The 22,124-nt window shown below is 35.0% G+C and overlaps 1 protein-coding gene across 9 annotated transcripts; it reads left to right on the forward strand.

Annotated features, from left to right (window-relative positions):
* Positions 1 to 1,829: 1,829 nt before the first annotated feature.
* LOC110761081 (putative cyclic nucleotide-gated ion channel 6) lies at positions 1,830 to 15,222 on the forward strand. 9 transcript variants are annotated; one of them, XR_015833632.1, is made up of 13 exons: positions 1,831 to 2,040; positions 2,240 to 2,723; positions 7,554 to 7,760; positions 8,351 to 8,637; positions 8,769 to 8,880; positions 9,158 to 9,418; positions 9,539 to 9,925; positions 10,031 to 10,414; positions 10,590 to 11,045; positions 11,159 to 11,516; positions 11,691 to 11,747; positions 11,834 to 11,914; positions 14,807 to 15,222. XR_015833632.1 is itself a non-coding variant. In XM_021963463.2 (12 exons), the coding sequence occupies exons 1-11, from the start codon at positions 1,964 to 1,966 to the stop codon at positions 11,696 to 11,698; spliced, it is 3,021 nt and encodes a 1,006-aa protein (XP_021819155.2). In that variant the 5' UTR covers positions 1,831 to 1,963; the 3' UTR covers positions 11,699 to 11,747; positions 11,834 to 12,071. The 9 variants fall into 9 exon arrangements, 6 of the variants coding, with proteins under 6 accessions (XP_021819157.2, XP_021819155.2, XP_021819153.2 ...); XR_002527337.2 differs by lacking the exon at positions 14,807 to 15,222 and having other exon boundaries at positions 1,830 to 2,040; positions 11,159 to 11,530; positions 11,834 to 12,071; XR_015833631.1 differs by having other exon boundaries at positions 11,691 to 11,914; positions 14,807 to 15,220.
* Positions 15,223 to 22,124: the final 6,902 nt, after the last annotated feature.

Here is a 22,124-nt window from a genome sequence, read left to right on the forward strand (position 1 = left end):
CTAATGAAATTTAACGGTAAAAAGAATATCCAAGGCCAAAAGGTTGATATTAGTTAAATTATATCGTATTCAACCCCGAAAATCATTCCTAGGTCTATATACCCACCCATTGTTCATAATTCGTGCCTCTGTGTTTTATAATCAAATACAATTATGTTTTTATAATTTATAACTTTTTAAGTGAAAATGTTCATAAAATTAAATTTTTACAAATGTAAACAAAGATTAATTCTATAAAAGTTCATAAAAAAATTTGAGATTAAAACACAATACGAGTTCATTGGAGTTGAGTACAAGTCAGTCTTTACGAGTCTCACGCACCCCCTTTAAAAGTAAAGTTTAAGTAATAATTTACCAAAAGAAATAAATTATTAAGACACAATACAAGTCCATATGGTATTGATGCAAATTTACCCTTCTAAATCAATAGTTATGGGCTATTTGTGCTCCAAAGTTCATACTCTGCTGAGCACTCATCGCTTTAATTTTCAAATTTAAACAGGATCCTAATCGGAAGGATAATTGCACAAAGCTATCAAACTAAATATATTGAATCTCCTGGAAAGTGATGTATATATTGAATTATCTAATATGACTTTGTCTTGACGTGATTCAGATACTGTTATGATGCTGATGATTTGCACCAACTTCCCAAATAATGTGGTAAAATTGTTTTTTAAAATTGCGAGTCGCCATCTTCATCTTCATCTTCATCTTCATTTGTGGTGATTTTGATACTGGTATGATTTTAAAACGTCTATGTCTTTGTCGTTGTGTAAACCACTGAAGGAAAAACACAAAACCACTGAACACTTTACAAGTGTTTGTCCTTCCTCCTCAGTTAGGTTGGGCTCAATGGTTAAATAATATAGATAATTTTGCATGTTACACGTGAGGTTAATTATTATTATTATTATTATTTTCAGAGGACTGTAGGAAAAGAACGTTCGGAATCTTTGATTTTTCGTTCACTTTGGCCACAATTATTGTTCACAGTCAGTCGCTTCACTGCACTTGGAGGAAGAGTAGTAGGTGACTAAGAAAAAGACTTGGGGACTTCAACAAAAGAAGAAATTGAGGACAAGGTTGACCAAATGTCAACACTAAGTCTCTCACACAGATCTTATTTTATATAGCAATTATTGTTGATCTAAACTCTAGTGTTAATTATTTTTCCCAATCTCATTGTTTTGCGTTAGTGTGTATATATATATAATATGTTAGAGTTTTAATTGAGAGATTCTTTCAAATACGGTTATTTGAGGGATATTCTTGTGTGATAAACTCATATTATTTTTCCATGATCAGAATCGTCAATTTTTTAGGTATTCATTCAAACATCATCATAATAAAAAAATCACTTAAATTCGAAAATCAAATGAACACTCAATCAAATGGTTGTTATTTTAGTATTTTTTTAATCACCATATTCATCTGTTCGCAATTAAATATGTTAATAATTTTAATTTCTTCAGTTTTTAACAAAAATAATCTATAATTAGATACTTGAAAAATAAACGGTTCATAAAAGAAAGAAAAAGACATATCATTACTCATTACTTGCTCCCCCAACCATGAAAACTTTATCCAGGGAAATTCATTTTCCCTTGTTTTGTACCTGCATTAATTCCACGACAAATAATACATTCAGGACAATTGGACAAGTGCTTACTCACTTTCTGCCTTTAAATTTAAATAATTATTTTTTTATATAAAAAATAAAAAAAGCTCTCCTTTTCATGCTCATGGAGCCCAGGTGCATTCAAGAAGATTCAAAACGTGGCAGAAATTAGTCCACACAAACCAAAGAGCATCTACCATTCTCATAACTTGACTTCAGTTGTAGAAAATTTGAGATTTAAAAGGGGTTTACTCCATCATTTGCAAATTCCACTAGCAAGATCAGATTCAGTTTATGCAAAAAGGAAAAAAGGCAAAAAAATAAAAAAGGTTTTAGTTTTGTATGGCTCCCGCTCCCGGTGATTTAGAGAAAGCTGGAGCAACTTCAGTTCCAGACTACTTGAAAGAGAGAGTTGCAAGGTTAGTTTCTCTATATACGTACAAGTTTCACATGCCTGCACCAAATTCAACTTTTTTCCTTCAGAACAGTTTAACCTTTTGTTGGTTTGATGACATGCTAAAGTCATTGCGTTGCAATAATATTAATAATAGTATAACCACAGCCAAATCTTTAATTCTATCCTATGTGCGTAATTTTATGTTCTTTGTGTCTTGGCAGCAGAACAGATTACCCAAATTCAAACCAGATAACTGAAAATTCTGCCACGATAGATGAAGATGCGAAAAAATCAAATCTTGCAGCACGGTTGACTAAAATATTTATAACATCATGTGTGCTTGGCGTTTTCCTGGATCCTTTGTTCCTCTACATTCCTCTCCTCAACCACGATTTGAAGTGTCTGAGGTTGGACAACACCATAAAGATTATCGCTCTCGTCTTGCGATTGTTCACTGATCTATTTTATGTAGGCAGAATTATTTTGCAAGTTTGTAGATTTGAAAATTGTTCGCCTTCGATCAATCGAATTCTCCCCAAAAGTTGCTCCTCCAAGTTAATAACATCACTCATCGAATGCTTTCGTGAGTTATTACCTGAAGTAACTGAAGTTCATGAGCAGGAATATCTAATACCAAGTATAACACAGGAGATACTGGAGTCGTCCATCATAGTTGACATTTTAGCTATTCTTCCTCTTCCACAGGTATGAACAAAAGTCCTTTGATATCTAGACTCTAGATCGAGTAGTTAATTGCTTTTCCAATCTCACTGTTTTTGTTTTTGTTTTGGTCATAAATCCCACTGTTTTTGTTTGCATGCAATGCAATGCTATATATATATATATATATTAATTTCACTATAAAAGCATAAGAGATATAGCGGCTGAAAACAATCACTAGACTATGACTCTAATGACGTGTTTGAAATTCGGACTGGACAACATCTTAATATTAATTCAATTAATAATGGCAGGGACAACAAAAAATTTGGATCCCAAAATGATCTGTACATGCCACATCATCAAGTTTAAGAAAACTTTAATGAAATGGTATTAATTAGTGTTCAAGTCAAAAATATTTTTTTTATAATTCACCAAAAGAGCAAGAGCAACCACAAAATTCAATAAAAGAAGGGTTTCCGTCACAAATGATTATTGAGGTTTGCGAAATTATCACTTTTGATTTTTATGTTTTTTTTCTGAAATTATTGGTTTTTTATGTTACACATTAATTTGATCCCTGTCATTATGTTCCGTCCCGTCAAAAATTCTGTTAAATTGATGATGTGGCATGTATATGGTAACCACATATCCAATGAGATAATACTAAGTGAATCTAAATAATTTTTTTTATAAAAAAAATAGTTTCACATTTAAAATCTAAAAAACTACTAAAAAAAAAATTTATATAAAAAAGTTGCAGCTCTGCTTCGTCTCTCTTCCCCTCTGCCGCCTCTATCTCCCCCGCTACCCTCTCTCGCTCACTCCCTTTGTTCTCTCTCCCCTTGTGCTCTCCCTCTCCCTCTGTTTTTTCTTGCCCACAACCCGATCGCCCCCATCTCCACTCGCGAGTCGCAACCTACGCCCAACCCCACCCTCTCTCTCTCTCTTTTTTTACTCTGTGGACTGCTTCTAGCAGTGTCACAATTTTCAAGGAAATAAAAGTTTTTCGATGGGTTTCAATTTTTGTATTTAAATATCTTTGGGTTGCGATTGTTTCAATGGTTTCGGGCACGCAAGCTTTGGTTTGGTTGTTTCTTTACGCCATTGATAGTGAATTTTGATTTGGCTGAGAGAGAGAGAGGATGAGTGGGGAATGGGGCCTTAAGAGAGATCTTGGGGTACCGTATGGGAGTGGTTTGTTCGATTACAAAATACTTCAGGAGAGGATGAGGGGGGTATGTGGGGTTTTTATTTATTAAGATGGATTTTGGTGGAGAGAGAGAGAGAGAGAGCTGAAGGATGGGAAGTTACACAGGGACCTGCAACTTCAAAAAAAAAACTATTTGTTCTAGATTTTAAATGTGATACTATATTAAAAGATATATTTTTATTTAGGTCAACGACATTATCAATTTAACAGAATTTTGATGGAAGCTAATTACAAGACCAAATTGATGTGTGATGTGTAACATAAAGAACCAATAATATCAGAAAAAAAACATAAAAGACTAAAGATAATAATTTCGCAAACCCACATGACCAAATCACCATTGCATTGCATCACTACACACGCACTGATCAAAGACTTTATAGATTATTCATAATGATACAAAAACAAAGTGATCAACACTTCGGTGTTTGTAACCATTTCAACCAAATTAGATAACATTAGAGCATCTATAATGGGCTCCTTATATAATCTCTTTAGACAAATTTTAGGGAGGAATTGGAAAAATACAACTCTAACTATGCTCCATATCCACCTCCTAAAATAGGGAGACCTCTAGGAGCTCCTAAAGTTAATGCAAACTTTTTTAAAATTTTTAATTTTGTATAGAGATGAATCAATTATATTGAATTAAAAAAATAATTATAGTACTTATGATCTCTAAACCCTTTTTTTTTTTCGGTCGAAGGTCGAATATGACTCTCTAAACTAGGAAGTATGATTGAAGTTCAAATTTTATAGAGAGTTCTTAAAATAGCTTTTGTGTGTTATTAGCTAAATTTTAACTAAAAAATAGGGAGCATGATTGTAGATGTTCTTATGACTATGTTTGATTGAATCAAAGAAGAATACATGTATCATAAAGACTGGGCGTGGTCTTTGCTATTTTGATTTCAACCAAATAAATCTAGGGTTCATTTCAATTAGAACGTTAGACTTTCACCTTAAGGCATGTTTGTTGATGCACTATCAATTTTAACAATTATTTATCTTAATTTTATTAATTTTTGGCTTATTATCACAAAAGGTCCCTAAGGTTTACGAAACTATCAGATTGCATCCTTAATGTTTTTTTGTGTCACTTATGGTCCTCAAGGTTAGTATGTATGATCACAAATGGTCCTTGCCGTTAGGTTCCGTCAAAAACTCCGTTAGTTTGCTGACGTGGCATATATACATATCACAAAACATCCCTGAGGTTAACACATCTATCACAAATGGTCCCTGCAAATTTTTTTAATTTTTTAATTTAAAATTCATAAAATTTTGTTTTTGTTTTTTATAATATTTAAAAATATATATTGTATTTTAAATACATATGATACTATATTTTTGAAGATGAGGGCTCCACATATATGCCACACCAACAAACTAATGAAGTTTTTTTAAAAAAATAATCTAAAATTCATAAAATTTAAAAATGAAAAAACCATTTATATAAGGATTTTAACCTTGAGGACCATTTATAAACCCTAAACCCTTGATTTTTTTCATTTTTAAATTTTATGAATTTTAAATTAATTTTTAAAAACTCCATTAGTTTGTTGATGTGACATATATGTGGAGCCCACATCTAAAATAATATAGTGTCATGTGTATTTAAAATACAATGTATATTTTAAAATAATTTAAAATTCATAAGATTTAAAAAAGAAAACCAAAATTTTATGAATTTTAAATGAAAAAAATTAAAAAAATTTGCAAGGACCATTTGTGATAGATGTGTAAACCTCAGGGATGTTTTGTGATATATATATATGCCACATTAGCAAACTAACGGAGTTTTTGACGGAACCTAACGGCAGGGACCATTTGTAATTACACATACTAACCTTGAGGACCACCAATGACACAAAAAAACATTAAGGATGCAATCTGATAGTTTCCTAAACCTTAGGGACCTTTTGTGATAATAAGCCTTAATTTTTTGCAATCTGGTTCAAGCATTAACTTCACTAGTGAAATTTCCTTTAATTGCCCACGTGGCAGGCTTATGTCTCACGTATTCACTTCTTTCAATGCTAATTGAGGGGTATTTCGGACAATTGATGTCAAATGGGTTTGGGTGGGATTTTTTGTGTCAACTAGGTTTGGGTGAGAAGACATTAACTGCTCGAAAATACCCTTTAACTTGCATCAAATGATGCAAATAGGTGGAACCTACCCTTGACATGTAGGCAATTTACACAAATTTTGACGGTAAAGTTAATGTTGGAACCTGATTGCAAAATATTAATAAGATTAGGGTACATAAATATTAAAATTACGAGTGTAAGGACAAACATGCCTTAAGGGTGAAAGTTCAAGATACTAAATTGATTTTAACCCGTAAATCTATATGTTTTGCCCATTCATGTTTGAGTGATTTTGTAAAACTAAGAAAAGTATTGGAAGATTGATTTGGTTGACGAAGGCAAACATTGTGGTGAAGAAAAGGGTAATGTAGTGCTCTAGGTTCTTGTCATTTAGGAATTTCTTTGGGGCTTCTTAGATGTGGGTCTAAAACGATTAGCTGTCATTGGGTTTAGTCCACACGTTTTTAGTTTTAGATGTAGGTCCTTTGACATTTATTACTTTTTTGTGTGTGTTGATTTTACCCTTTAACTTAAATAAGGAAATACATTTTTTTTTTATATAGAAAAGATGGTATTTCATTAACCCGAAAGGAAGATAACATGGTAAGAACTAGCATGTTAATGGTGGCCTCGTTAAAATCTTCCCAGAGAAACAAAATCCCGGGGTAGGAAAGAGTACCATCCATGCTAAATAGAAGAGTCAAACAACTTATATGAAACAAATCAACCTAAACCCTAACCACAAAACTCTTAAAACAACATCCCATCACTACGTAGGTACTGTTGAAGAATTTCATAATTTAAATAAGGAAATACATTGAAAATATAAATTTAATGCATTATTTCCTTGTAATTGAATTTCATATTTTAAATTTTGAAATATTTCCTTGATAATATTCCTAATAAATGGATAAAATAAAATTTAATCAATGAAAAGTAAAGACCCACATATTATACTAATCGATTAGACAAGCACCCACATGACATTATGTACTTGACATCCAGGTAAATAGTGTTATTATTGGCACGTAAAAAACTTAGTGACAAATCGTGTTACCTATAAGTTAAGAACAAAAATTAGAAGACTACCTATAAGTCAGATACAAAAATAGACAAATAAAATTGCATATGTACCTAAAAAAATGACTAATTATTATGACATTAATGACTATTACCCGATTCAAGTCATAAGGGTCAACATTGGAAAAAAAAAAAGATTTAAAAAAAGAAGAAGATTACATCAGAAAATATTTAACAAGGAATGTAATCCTATGTGGCACAAAAGTCAAAAGACTTTGATCAAAGTCACTAAATCTGAGGATTAAACCCAACTCCTCAATGGAAATTTGAATCTATATCAACTTTTCCCCTAAAAAATCATTATGACTTTTAAACTAATTAATAAAACCATATCATTAAGCGATGATATGGCATTGCCATGATATGACTTGGGATCCAAATGCCATGTCACTTGATATACAAATTTAGTATTTCTAGCATTATCCTAATTTAATATTTTGTCTCACGATATGTTGTTAATAGTCAATATTAACATTGTGATGTGTCCAGGTGGCAATTCTCATTTTCTTTCCGAATATGAGGGTCTCAGGATCTTTCGGGAAGCGTATTATGAACTTTCTTGTTATGGGGCAATATGTACCACGAGTTCTTCGCATCTACCTATCATGCAAGAAAGCTAAAAAACCTTTCAAAGGACATATCCCATTATGGCTTAAAGGTTTACTCAATCTTTTCCTATACATTCTGGCTAGTCATGTGAGTTTCACTTTAATCATAATTTATTTAATTTTAATAAGTTCATTTTCTTTGAATAAAAGATCATATTTGTATCATTTCTATGTAAGTAGGAACTCCTACTTTCCTGTCAATCACAATCGAATATGTATGCAAAAGAAACACTTTTTTGTGTTTTTGATGAATTATTTTGCATATGTGTGAAACTATGATTTGATGGAGAAAGTAATGTCTCATGTAGGGAAGGATGCAAACAATATCCTTAAGTAATGTTGAACTAGCATTTTTATGATATCACTTTATTTGAGGGACACCTTATAATAAGGTCCACTTCGAATTTGACTTCACCATCCAAACCGTTTATTTTTACATTTTTATTTGAGAGACCACCGCGACAACAACAAAAATAAGAGGTGCATACTTCGTATCGAATTATACTTGCAAACACAATAACAGTTCTAATAACTTGTGTGAGAACCAATCTTGTGAGACAAAAATTGTCAGCATCAATTTTTTTTTAAGAAATTTGAATTTTCTTTTTATGAAAACTTATTAGCGCCATTTAAAATTTTCTCAAAAGTTCAATCTAACAAGCTTGTTGGTTTCTTTAGGTGCTTGGAGCTTTTTGGTACTTTTTTGCTGCTCAACAAATGATAAGTTGCTGGGAACATGCGTGTCGACATGGAAATGGATGTGGCAGTTCTACATTTAATTGTCATGATCACCAAACGTTGATAAATATTACTGTTCTAAATGATTTTTGCCCGATAAATCCACCAAATACAACTCTCTTTGATTTCGGTATATACCTAAATGTCCTTCAGTCAGGTGCATTGTGGTCAACAGACTATCCCCTGAAGTTTTTGAATAGTTTTTGTTGGGGCCTGCGAAATTTGAGGTTTGTACATGTGAAACCAACGTATACATTGATGCTGTTTTTTAACTAGAGAGAAATGGTTTTAGATTTCCTTACATTGAACAGTTGAGATTTGTATATCTTATATATTCTGATCCATTTCATGTTTGCAGTTCTCTTGCTTCAAATCTCCAACCGAGTTTCTATACATGGGAGATCGCCTTTGTAGCTTTTATATCTATAATCGGCTTGATACTGTTTGTATATCTCATTGGAAATTTGCAGGTTGGTGCGGTGTATATAAAAAGTTCTCCTTAAGCTTAAAGCTCCTGATTTGATTTTTTTTTCTTCTCTCATTTGAGTATCCATCTCTCTCTCTCTAGGGAGCCAGAAAGCTTCAATTGAGGGAAACTCTTACAGGATCCATTCGCATTATATATATACTAGTCCCTTATCACACACTTGTGCCTTTTACTTTATATATATAGATATAGATATATATAATTTTCTATAATAATTCTAAATTAGAATTAATGAACTGAACCTTGTTGTTGTGAAATAGACCTATGTGCTTATAGACACTCAAAGTTTAGAGTCGCACAGACGCGAGAATAAACTTAAACGGAAGATGAAAGAAAATGACCGAAAAGTAGAATCATGGTTATCTGGCCATGGCATCCCCCTTGGTAGAAAGCAGAAGATCATGGAAGAGATACACAGAGAGCTTGTAGAAAACTCGGAATTTGATGTGGTTAGGGAAATCCTCTCTATTCTTCCCCACGAAGAAATCAAAAGTTGCAGCCCGTTGAGTAGGCTGAGGAAGGTAGGTTCATCCAAACGCATCATATTTAATTTTTCACGACCATTATTCGTATTCAATGATATATATTAGAGTTTTAATTGTTGGTTATTTTTCTCAAATATGTATGTAATCTAATCCCAGGTGCCACTACTTAAAGACATGGACGAAGGAGTTTTGGTAGAAATCTCTGAGAAGCTTCATCCTGAGAAGTATACTCCTGGACAAATCATTATAAAAAAGGATGAAACACTTCAAATGATGCTTTTCATTGTGCATGGACATGTAACCATTGAAAAGACAGATGGTTCTCGATCGGAATACCTAGGCGCAGGAGATTTTTATGGGCAGGAACTTCTAGTTTCGCCATTGTGGACCTCCTCTAGTGATGCAAAACCCATAAACGAGTTTGTTCAGGCCATTGATGATGTTCAAGCCCTTGTTCTCTCTGCCACAAACGTGGCGACCTTGGGCTTTAGTTCCAGGCGGTCTATCAACGAGTTGCGCGTGGTGGTAAATATTCTTCAGAAAGTAAGCTCCTCTCTATTTAGAAGACGTATATACAATGATGTTACTTATTTGATTTATATAATTTTCTCTTTATGTTTGAGAAATTAATAATGTGTCAAATCCTAGGTGCCAAAACTTGAAACTATGGATAAACAAGTATTGAAAGCAATGTATCATCATCTTTCTTCGGTTAGCTATAAACGCGAGGACTATATTATTCGAGAGAACCAACCAGTTAGTATGATGTTCTTCGTTACGAGGGGAGAGGTAACAAAAAATGAGAACCCTCCCGAAGCAAATTTTATTGGAGAAGAACTTCTTGAGTGGGTACCGGATGAGTCTTTTCCTACCATATTACCCTTGTCGACCTGCACTGTTAAAGTAGTCTCAGATGATGCTGAAGTCCTCATACTGAAGGCCAAGAGCTTGAAGAGTGTAGTCTCTAAGTTCATGTCGCATTTCAACAATTTTGCCTCTCCCTCAGATGTCCGGTTGACTTGGCTAAAGAAAGTAAGTTGCTCCATCTGCAGTACTATATATATATATAAAGCAAAGTAATTAGAACTTAATGAAGAAGACACATCCAATTAAAACCATTATATATCATCCTAGCTAGCCAGTACTAACTCTTAGAAGATGCTTTATATTTTTCTTAACTGACAATGTCACATCTATCTAATTTTAGGTGGAAATCTTTCAACAAATGGAGGAACAGGTGTTGAAAGCAATATCCAAGTGCCTTAAGCCCATGAACTTCAATGTTGCCAAGCGCCATATTCTTCAAGAGAAAAAACCACTTAAAATGATGTTCTTCGTCATGCGAGGAGTTGTATCAATTGAAAGCGATAGTGCTATAGACGTGAACGTTAAAAAAACCTGTGAAATAGGAAGTTTCTACGGAGAAGAACTTGTACATTGGGTTACAACTTGGGTATCACACAAGCCCTTTCCTGCCAAACTACCTTTATCACCTGGTTCTGCGCTATGCGGTGTGCTTGGTGGTTCTGTCGAAATCCTTGCTCTCAAAGCCGACGACTTGAAGAGTATAGTCTCTGATCAATTCAGGTCGAAATTCAGCACAGAAACCGCCCCCCCTACAGATTCTGATCAGCCTCAAGAATCGTTGACCATCCTAAAGAATGTAAGTTCCTCTGGATGAAGAGAACCAGACCTATATATATATCCTATATATTTTAATCATTATTCTAATTTCTCCTTTGCCTTAAATAATTATGGTCTCCAATTATATCCTAGGTGGAAATCCTTAAGACTATGAATGAGGAAGTGTTGAAGGAAATATGCAAGCATCTTACCAAAAACACGTATAAAGATGAGTACATTATTCGGAAGGATAAACAAATGGAAATGATGTTCTTCATCGTCAGCGGAGTTGTGTCAGTGACAAACGAGAGCTCGAAACATTACTGCAGAGAAGGAGAACGTCCAAATCACAGTGGAGATGAGCTTATACAACATTGGATGCGATCTACAGAAGCTAACGTTCCTGCCGAATTTCCCCTCTCTCCTTTTAGTTTTTGGGCCATCGGTGAGGTTGAAGTTCTGGTTCTTAAGGCCGACGACTTGGCAAGTGTTCAGCTTGGTGATCGAATTGGTTAGTATTATGATGTATGTGCAACCAATTGATTATTTTGTTGTGAGGTGTGCATATAATAAAGGCATGTGTGTAGTAATAAGATGTTATTTTCCCACCCGCGGCTACATGCATGCTCATGTACATAAGTACTTTCGTTGTCTGATTGCTAGTATTTGATGATCTTGGTTCCAGGTTCTTGAAGAAATGGCAAGGAAGAGTGATGGTACGATTACTTGTCCAAGGCTACAGGTTTGGTTTGCAATTAAACAAATCTGATGAAGGCATGTGTGTGTGTATATATGTGCTTATTAGTGTGTGTATTTATGTACATGCAGCCCTGCCTTAGTTGTGACTTTTGTTGGAAAAGATAGGGAGGTGGGGTAATTGGTTGTACATTATTGTGTGGAGCTGTTGTGGTACGTACTCTTTTTTCTTGACTAATTTTCCTCTTCTGGGGACCAAATTTTCCTCGAGCTTAATGGCTACTTCTCTCATGGAGGGCCTTTCTGTAAACTATAATGACTACACATGATAGAACACACATCAAGAATATACAAGAGCACATCTCCTTAATCCGATCCCTTCATACACTCATTCTAGATGGGGTGAATGCTTTTGTGTGGGTTGGCGTGATCGGTTGAGCAGGGGCACTTGTATTTATATGCATCTACCTAAGAGTCTCGCCCATCAAGAAACTCTTAAGAAGTCCTTATTGCATTAGGTTTATAACTTCTAATCCACAATTAAATAGGAATCCTTTTAGCTCTTATATTAGCCTTAAAACACTAACTTAAATAGAGCTGCTAGTTTAGTTGCACTTGAACTCCTAATTGATATCAAGTCTTTAGAATCATTCTTTAATGGGTTAGACATCTAAACGTCTAACATTCTCCCACTTGGTCTAATGATCATCAAGAACTCAATATCAATTACTGTAAGGCCTATGGAATTCATGTAAACTATAATTCCTAATCAAGTCGCTGTCAATCAAAAGAACAAGCATGGAACTATCAAGACTTATTGAACATTTCAGTATTTCAAAGTCTTTATAATTACACATACGAGCTCTCAAGATCACATGAGACTTCCGTCAAGATTAGAATGCTGAATGATTATGACCAAACTTAATTTGTGTTTACAAAGGTCACTTTCATTCATACGCCCTCCCTTAAGAGATTACCAAGATCTCTCCTTAATGACTCTGGTATGAATTCATGTCTTATGCAGTGACTGTAGCTACCTATACTGCATTATGACATGTAACTGGATTCATTTGTGAAGAATAATAAACATAAAACTGAAGTCACATAATTTATTAAAAGAATTGAACCAAATAGTAGTAAACAAAATAACTGAACTGTCTCCAAGAAAATAATGAAATTAAGTGGAATAAAACTCGGCTCCCACTGATTTTGCATATAGAAAATGAATGGCATAACCAAAATCGAATCAAATTTCCCATTAATACTTTTGGGATTAACCTCATACAGAAAATCAATCAACCAATGCAATTTCCTTTCATTTTCCTTCCACCTTAAAAGCTTGAAACAAAAACCTTAATGCTTATTAGTAATCATAAATTCAATGAAAGGTAAAAGTCATTGATTAACCACTGTTAACTGAAAATATGAATTAACAATAACAATTAACACATCCAAACAATCTTTGTTCGTATTAGCCTTAAAACCCTTAATGAAGAACTGGAACATTAAGTGATTAATCATAAACAGTCAAAACTAAATGTATGCAACAAAGAGGATCATTGAATGCTCCCACTCATCAAACATTTTGCACCAAAAATGTATCAAGAAAAGAGCATAGAACAAATCATATTATTTTCATTGAAATTGTTTCCTCAGGATTAGGCCTCAACTTTAATTCCTTCAATTTATTTCTCAAAATAGCACTTTACTAACACATTTCTTGAAAAACATATAACATGTCATGCATATTGGACTTAGTTTGAGAAATAACCAAACTGTAATGAATGCATTTAACTTTATTCACTTTTTGTACTTTAAATATCAATTAAATTTTCTTTAACCAATGCATAATAAAAAGTGTAAGCAAGGTAAGAACTTTAGTAGCCAAAAACGAAACAGCCAGGTATCCAAAAAATTGGTAATGAAAATATTTAGATGCATAAAACCAACACTTAAGATGTAAAACTTCAATGTGTAACAACCAGAAAACAGTTCCAAGTATGTTCCAAAAACTTTATGAGCTTTATCAAAATACAAGATATAAGGTCTTGAGTGTGAAGCCCAAAACTTTACATCACTTCTCCCACTTGGGCAAACACTCACAACTTTGCTACTTCAATATATAGTGCAACAATAACCTTATGATTAGAAAAACTGTGACAAAATGGTGTAAAAGAACTTTCAAGGCGTGCTCCTAATGTACTTCACAGTATAAGCCTAAATGCACAAACTGTCAAGAAATTTCCATCAATGACATGTGATTACTTGAGAATTTACCACAATTAATTTATAAGTCGGATTAGCATCAAATTTCATGGAAACAAACTAGAGACATTAATCTTCATACTTAAAAAATATAGAGTCATTTATAGCTAATTAGAAGGACTAGAATTGATCTACAAAGTTACTCAGAAAATCTGTCAGCACATACTTTTCCTGAACACAGATCACTAATAAAATTATCACAAATAAAATATACATCCAATAATCACGAAACTTTGCAGAATTCATGAGGACACGTATATGCTTAACATATCAAAAATTCAGGTTATTTCAAGATCTTTAGGTGAGTCATATTCAGCAATCTTTATACATAATGCAGAAACTGTCAGGAAAATTCCTGTGGATCTGTTTCAACTTTATAAATTCACCAAAAATTCAATTCTCAACATATTTTCACGAACTCAGCGTCTACAGAAACCTTAGAAAATCATCCTTCTCGCCTAATTTTTTTTTTTTTTCATTAGTTAATTCGAATTATAACTTCACTTTAACAGACGACATGTTAGCGTAGTTCAAAACTGAAAAATTGTCAACTATAAATTTATGAATGCTAACAATATACACCTCAAAATTTAGTTATCCTTATGCATTCTAAAACATTCAACATTGAGTTCCATGTAGGTGCAAAACAATTAATACATATCACAAAGGTAAAATATAAAATATCACTTTATCAAGTTTAAACACTTTGAGCAATCAAAAGATCGTTCGTACGTTGATCGGTTCATAATTGTATATCATTTTGTACCCTTCTAGCTTATGATTTGGTTATGTTTTTGAGTTAAACTTGTGCTTTTAATCCTTTTTGTGTTTATCTTTCAGTTCATTGAGCTTTAGGTAATAATGAGGGCTTTGGATAGTAAATGATGCAATCCATGCATGTTATGGCCTAATTTGGATGAATGGATGAAGAGCTTAAAGACAAACTCAATTTTGGCTACAGTCCCCTGCCAGCCCAGTTTCGTAGGTCATATTGCAAGCTTTGTTTCAGCAACCTACATAGCTCGGATAAGGCCACATTCTTCATGAAAGTTGTTCCAATGGGTGTATACTATAACATATCCGAAATTCAGCCCCATTGGATAATTGTGGAGTCTGTTACCTAGCAAACACAGAGCCATGCTCAGGATGGATTTTATCAGCGCGCAAAATGAGTTAGCAATTTGTTTTGGCCTTAACTTCCTCCTCCGACCTTGGATTGGCCCAAATGATATATGGCTGGAAAGAAGACATTCTGAACTTCAAGTTTGAGTGCTTAAAGTCTTAATTTGCTTAAGGGAAGCCCAATTCGTAAGCCCTTGAAGTTGCTGGTCATGCTGACCTCAGGATGAGCTATTATTTCTGGTTGGAAGCTTGGTCATGGTGACATGAAGATGAGCTAGGGCTGCTGGTGGGATTTATTAGTGAAGTGCATCAACCATTTCAGATTTTATAATGGAAGTGTTGTATTTATTAGTGAAGTGCATCAACCATTTCAGATTTTATAATGGAAGTGTTGTATGCATTAGTGAAGTGCATCAACCATTTCAGATTTTATAAAACAAGTGTTGTATGCATTAGCCATACTTAATTCAGATTTTCAGCTTCCTTAGGCCTATATATAGTGAGGTTTCCCAAGCTTGTAAACACACCCCAAGGGGGGGGAGCTCTCAAACACTTCTCTAGAGCTCCCTTCCCTTCTCTCCCTCAAATTCTCTTAGTTTCTCTTTCTAGTTTTCAATTGTTATAATGAGATCTTTGTGCTGAAATTCTCCTTAAGTTTTTCCAAGTTCTACTTAATTTTCATTGTTATGTAAATTCTTTTCTTTAGTTTCAAGTTTGATTAGTTTCCAAGTTTCAATTATGATTTTTGTTCTTATTCATTATGCTTATAAGTTAATATGCTAGTTTGAATGATTGATCACCATTTAGGCTTGCATGTTAGCTATCTTGGTTTGAATTAAGAGTAGACACCATGCTTTAATTCGAATTGAACTATGAATAGGAAGAGTATGTATGGACATTCGACAACAGGGATTAGATACATGCTTGGTTGTTTAAATTGTTCTTCTATGCTTAATGGGTTCCTAATGCTTAATTTTAGGTTAGACAACAAATGATCAAATTAGGGAATTAGGAACACAAGATTATGACCAAACACCATGGCTTAATCATACTTTAGCTAGAATCAATCCGTTAATCTAATTGAACTTGGGAATTTATCTGCTTGAGTTAGTTATTTCTTTCTTCCTTGTTTTATTTATTTCCTTTCTTTTTCATTTCTGTTTTGTGTAGGGAAAATGAATTGAATCATTCAATCACCAATCCTCGTGGGATCGACCTCGCACTTACATACGCTATACTACCGAACGGCTCGTGCACTTGCGAGTATCACAAGTTGAGGATGCAACTGAATCCATTTTGGTGCAGCTGTATTTACGCAACAAGTTTTTGGCGCCGTTGCCGGGGATTGGCAACATAGTTTGGTTCTATTTCTTTTCCCTACTTGTTTTATTTTTATTTTTCATTTTCATGTTTTTCTAGACAATTTCAAGTTTTAAAGTTAATAACGTTAATGGACCAGTTGTGTTTGTAGTCCAACAGAAAAGGACAATTGCCCAACAAGCAAGAGAACTGGGTTTAAGTCCCAGCTTACACAACCCATTGGTGCTTGTTGCTTTGAAGCATGGAATTGGATGTGTGTTGATTTTCCTTTTCATTTTAGTTTTTATTTCCTAATCCTTTTAATTCCATTTCAAGTTTTCTATGTTTGTTTTAGCAATTTATTATAGCTCAATAATAAATGGAGAGAGATGGCAACCTCAATCATAAGAATGGGAAGTGTGGAGCAATGGGAGAAGTCGCGACCTCCAAGTGCATCCATGCTCGACCTAATCGCTTCAAGGGGGAGCATTTCAATCCTTTCTCTTCTTTGAATTATGTTTATTTCCGTCATTGTTTTTACCTTTTGGTCCGCGTTGAGTTCTTTGTTTTTCTATGCTGAATCCAACCATATAAAGAACGTAAAATTTGGACTTACGGTTGGAAAGTTATAGCCTAAAAACTGAACAGAGGTCGAAGCTGAAAAACATAGAAACGAATCTGTCCAAATGGTGATAAACGGGTGATAGAAAGTGCTGTTTGTTTTTTTTTTTTTTTTTTTTTCTTTGGTTTCTTGGTTTCTTGGTTTGTTTCTTTTAGTACAACATTTTATGTTGTTTGTTTGAATTTGTTTACACTACTTAGTTCATTTTTGTTTATGGTTTGTTGTTTCATTTTATCTTAATTTGTTTTTATTTCTTATCTTAAAAATTTTTTAAAAAAATATATAAAAAAAAAAAAAAGATTTTTCATATGAGCCGACTTATGGTAACCCCAGTGAGCACTTCCGTTAATACAGTGTCTAGGAGTTCTTTAGGCGACACCTTCGGTGTCTAAGAAGTTTGGGTTTTAAGCGGGACCATTGTGACCCCTCCAACCTTCCCGGATCCCCTGGCTGTGTTTTCTGAGGCCCTTAACTGGTCATCCGTGAGTTGCTTGTATATTCGTGTGTTTTTAAATTAAGTTTTATTTATTTATTTATTTTCTTTGTTTTCTTTTCTGTATAGTCTTTGTTTTTGTTTTGTTAAGTTAGTTTATTTATTTATTTACGTGGTATGGTTAGTTAGTTTATTTCTGAGTGTTAAAACACATTTTTGTTTCAAACGCTGCATTAAAACAAAAACAAAAACAAACAAAAAATAAAAAAACAAAAAAAACAAAAAACAAAAAACAAAAAACTTCTTCTTCTTCTTCTTCTTCTTCATCTTCATCATCATCATGGCTTGCCTCTATTTTCTCTTACCTGCAGAATCTGCAGCAGCTCGACATGGTCCTCATTTTTCCTCTGCAGTGCTTCCACGTGCTGATTGGCACAGTAGAGCCGCTTCTGCAAGTCCGCCACCATAGCCTTCAAGGAAGCTATTTCCTCGCTCATCGCGGCACACTCCCTTGTCCTCGCCAGTAATCGCATGCCCAAATTGGTAGCGGAGACCGCGTGGAGCACAGTTAAATTGTGGGACTCCTCCACCGCTGCTTTGTCAGACCTCTGTGCCACATGCAGATGATCTGTCGGTGTGAGCTTGCTGCCGATCATGCCTCCCAGCAGCACTGCTCTGTTCGGCATTGCCTCAGAAAAGTTCGGTATTGCCTCAGCAAAGTTTGAGGCCGTGCCGTGATGATATGTGGAGTTTGGGAAGACAAGGTTTGGAGGAGCCCTTATCTGGGCATTCGGAGGTGCAAGGGACAGCTCAAGGTCGAGATCATCAAGGTGAGTGCATGAGGATGCCATTTTTTTGTTTCTAGATTTTTTGATGTTTTTCCTTGAGTTTGCAGGAAGAAATGCTGGGTATCATCCGCTTGTAGAGGCGTGCTTTAAATAGACATATGCTAATGAAGGTGCCAACACCATTTCGGATTTCCCGGGCATGCTCGACCTAATCGCTTCAAGGGGGAGCACCTTTACTTTCACTTTACTTTTCTTTTTTCCGTGTTTTCTGGTGTTTTATTGTTTTGCCCGTTACTTTCATTTTCTAGAGCTTTGTGTTTTTGCCTTTCCCTTTCGACTATCATCTTTATTTTATTTTAGTTAGGGAACTGTGCTTCCATTTCCGTTTGTCGTCTTCGTTTGATTTAAGTTTGGAAAGTGTGCTTTCTTTTCCGTTTTCTTTTTCCTTCTGCAAATTTACTCTTTTATTTCCGAAACAAAATAACGAAAATACAAAAACAACAAAATAAAATAAAAACAACAATAATGCAGTAGGAAATCATTTCTTCTCGGTGCTTGGTGTCTCGACCATTGGAGCTTTGAGTTTGGCCCTCTGGCTGTCCTCTTCCGGGGCTTCACGCACAGCTTCTTGGGGCTCACCACTTGAGCTCCCAAAGATAGCAATCTTAGCTTGAGCGTAACTACTCTCGCGATCTGCTTGCTTGCGTTTACCCGGTCGGTCTAGGTCCTCCAACTGTTTTCGCATGTCGCGAGAGTACAACTCTACCATTTTTGATAGGTTTTTATTCTCGTCCCGCAATACTTCTAGCTGGTGTCGATTCACCTCCACTATCCTTGACCTCTCCCTTTTCAAGCTTTTTATAGCAGTCTGACACTCTTCAACCATACTTCGCTCCGCCGCCAACTGACCCTTTAGCACCTCTACCTCATGGGACTTCGCAAGTAGGCGATGACCCAAACTTGCGACTGTTGCCGTACTCTGCACGCTCAGTGCCAGGGCATCGCTCACGACCCGGTTGTCATCCCTTGTCCCCAGAACACGTATATCTTTAGGAGTCACTAAATTTCTAGCCACTCCAATGGCAACATCGTTGTCCAGGAGTATTGAGTCAGTTACTGTCACAGGCCCCCGTGCGGAAGCAAAGTAAGGCATCCATACTGGTGCCGCTGCTTGGCCTCGTGTCTGAGTCGGTGGAGCTAGGTTGAGATCCAACGAAAATGGGTAGTTAGAGGCCATTTGATTTCTCACTTCTTATCTTCTTTCTTTCTTTTCTCTTTTTGTGTGTTTCTGAGTTTGTGTTTTTTTACCTTTTATAGACTTAGTTTTTGCTAACCCTAGCCATTGCAGTTCTGAGTTCTGTGCGACCCTTACCGCTTATCTCTATATGTCGCCGCACCCGTTTCCCAACCCCCTTAATTGCATTTTCACCTTTCACCACCTTCAAGTGAAAAAGTCGTCGCGCCTTCCTACGAGTCTAATAATTCTAGCTTGGGGGATGTGAAAGCGGCCTCTGCACGCCGACACGTCCCTCACCTATTTTCCCCGTGACTTCCCAGGAACCAAGGCATCAAGGACCACACTTTTTCTGTTTCGTAAATACCCGCCTTCGCACTCCTGATCGGTTCATAATTGTATATCATTTTGTACCCTTCTAGCTTATGATTTGGTTATGTTTTTGAGTTAAACTTGTGCTTTTAATCCTTTTTGTGTTTATCTTTCAGTTCATTGAGCTTTAGGTAATAATGAGGGCTTTGGATAGTAAATGATGGAATCCATGCATGTTAGGGCCTAATTTGGATGAATGGATGAAGAGCTTAAAGACAAACTCAATTTTGGCTACAGTCCCCTGCCAGCCCAGTTTCGTAGGTCATATTGCAAGCTTTGTTTCAGCAACCTACATAGCTCGGATGAGGCCACATTCTTCATGCAAGTTGTTCCAATGGGTGTATACTATAACATATCCAAAATTCAGCCCCATTGGATAAATATGGAGTCTGTTACCTAGCAAACACAGAACCATGCTCAGGATGGATTTTATCAGCGCGCAAAATGAGTTAGCAATTTGTTTTGGCCTTAACTTCCTCCTCCGACCTTGGATTGGCCCAAATGATATATGGCTGGAAAGAAGACATTCTGAACTTCAAGTTTGAGTGCTTAAAGTCTTAATTTGCTTAAGGGAAGCCCAATGCGTAAGCCCTTGAAGTTGCTGGTCATGCTGACCTCAGGATGAGCTATTATTTCTGGTTGGAAGCTTGGTCATGGTGACATGAAGATGAGCTAGGGCTGCTGGTGGGATTTATTAGTGAAGTGCATCAACCATTTCAGATTTTATAATGGAAGTGTTGTATGCATTAGTGAAGTGCATCAACCATTTCAGATTTTATAAAACAAGTGTTGTATGCATTAGCCATACTTAATTCAGATTTTCAGCTTCCTTAGGCCTATATATAGTGAGGTTTCCCAAGCTTGTAAACACACCCCAAGGGGGGGAGCTCTCAAACACTTCTCTAGAGCTCCCTTCCCTTCTCTCCCTCAAATTCTCTTAGTTTTGCTTTCTAGTTCTCAATTCTAGCTTTCTTTAATGTTTTCTTAGTTGTAATTTATTTTTCTTGTAATGTACATTCTTTCTTAAGTATTCAAGTTTAATTAGTTTCCAAGTTTCAATTATGGTTTTTGTTCTTATTCATTATGCTTATAAGTTAATATGCTAGTTTGAATGATTGATCACCATTTAGGCTTGCATGTTAGCTATCTTGGTTTGAATTAAGAGTATACACCATGCTTTAATTCGAATTGAACTATGAATAGGAAGAGTATGTATGGACATTCGACAACAGGGATTAGATACATGCTTGGTTGTTTAAATTGTTCTTCTATGCTTAATGGGTTCCTAATGCTTAATTTTAGGTTAGACAACAAATGATCAAATTAGGGAATTAGGAACACAAGGTTATGACCACACACCATGGCTTAATCATACTTTAGCTAGAATCAATCCATTAATCTAAATTGAACTTGGGAACTTATTTGCTTGAGTTACTTATTTCTTTCTTCCTTGTTTTATGTTCTTTGTTTTTGTTTCTATTTTGTGTAGGGAAAATGAATTGGATCATTCAATCACCAATCCTCGTGGGATCGACCTCGCACTTACATACGCTATACTACCGAACGGCTCGTGCACTTGCGAGTATCACAAGTTGAGGATGCAACTGAATCCATTTTGGTGCAGCTGTATCTACGCAACAAGAGCTCCCTTCCCTTCTCTCCCTCAAATTCTCTTAGTTTCATTTTCTAGTTTTCAATTGTTGTAATGAAATCTTTTGTGCTAAAATTTTCCTTAAGTTTTTCTTAGTTCCACTTTACTTTTCATTATGTAAATTCTTTTCTTTAGTTTTTCAAGTTTGATTAGTTTCCAAGTTTCAATTATGGTTCATGTTCTTATTCATTATGCTTATAAGTTAATATGCTAGTTTGAATGATTGATCACCATTTAGGCTTGCATGTTAGCTATCTTGGTTTGAATTAAGAGTATACACCATGCTTTAATTCGAATTGAACTATGAATAGGAAGAGTATGTATGGACATTCGACAACAGGGATTAGATACATACTTGGTTGTTTAAAATGTTCTTCTATGCTTAATGGGTTCCTAATGCTTAATTTTAGGTTAGACAACAAATGATCAAATTAGGGAATTAGGAACACAAGGTTATGACCACACACCATGGCTTAATCATACTTTAGCTAGAATCAATCCATTAATCTAAATTGAACTTGGGAACTTATCTGCTTGAGTTAGTTATTTCTTTCTTCCTTGTTTGAATTTGTTTACAGTACTTAGTTCATTTTCGTTTATGGTTTGTTGTTTCATTTTATCTTAATTTGTTTTTGTT

The sequence above is a fragment of the Prunus avium genome, chromosome 2 (genome assembly GCF_965620075.1).
Source record: "Prunus avium chromosome 2, drPruAviu1.hap1.1, whole genome shotgun sequence".
Lineage (NCBI taxonomy): Eukaryota > Viridiplantae > Streptophyta > Magnoliopsida > Rosales > Rosaceae > Prunus > Prunus avium.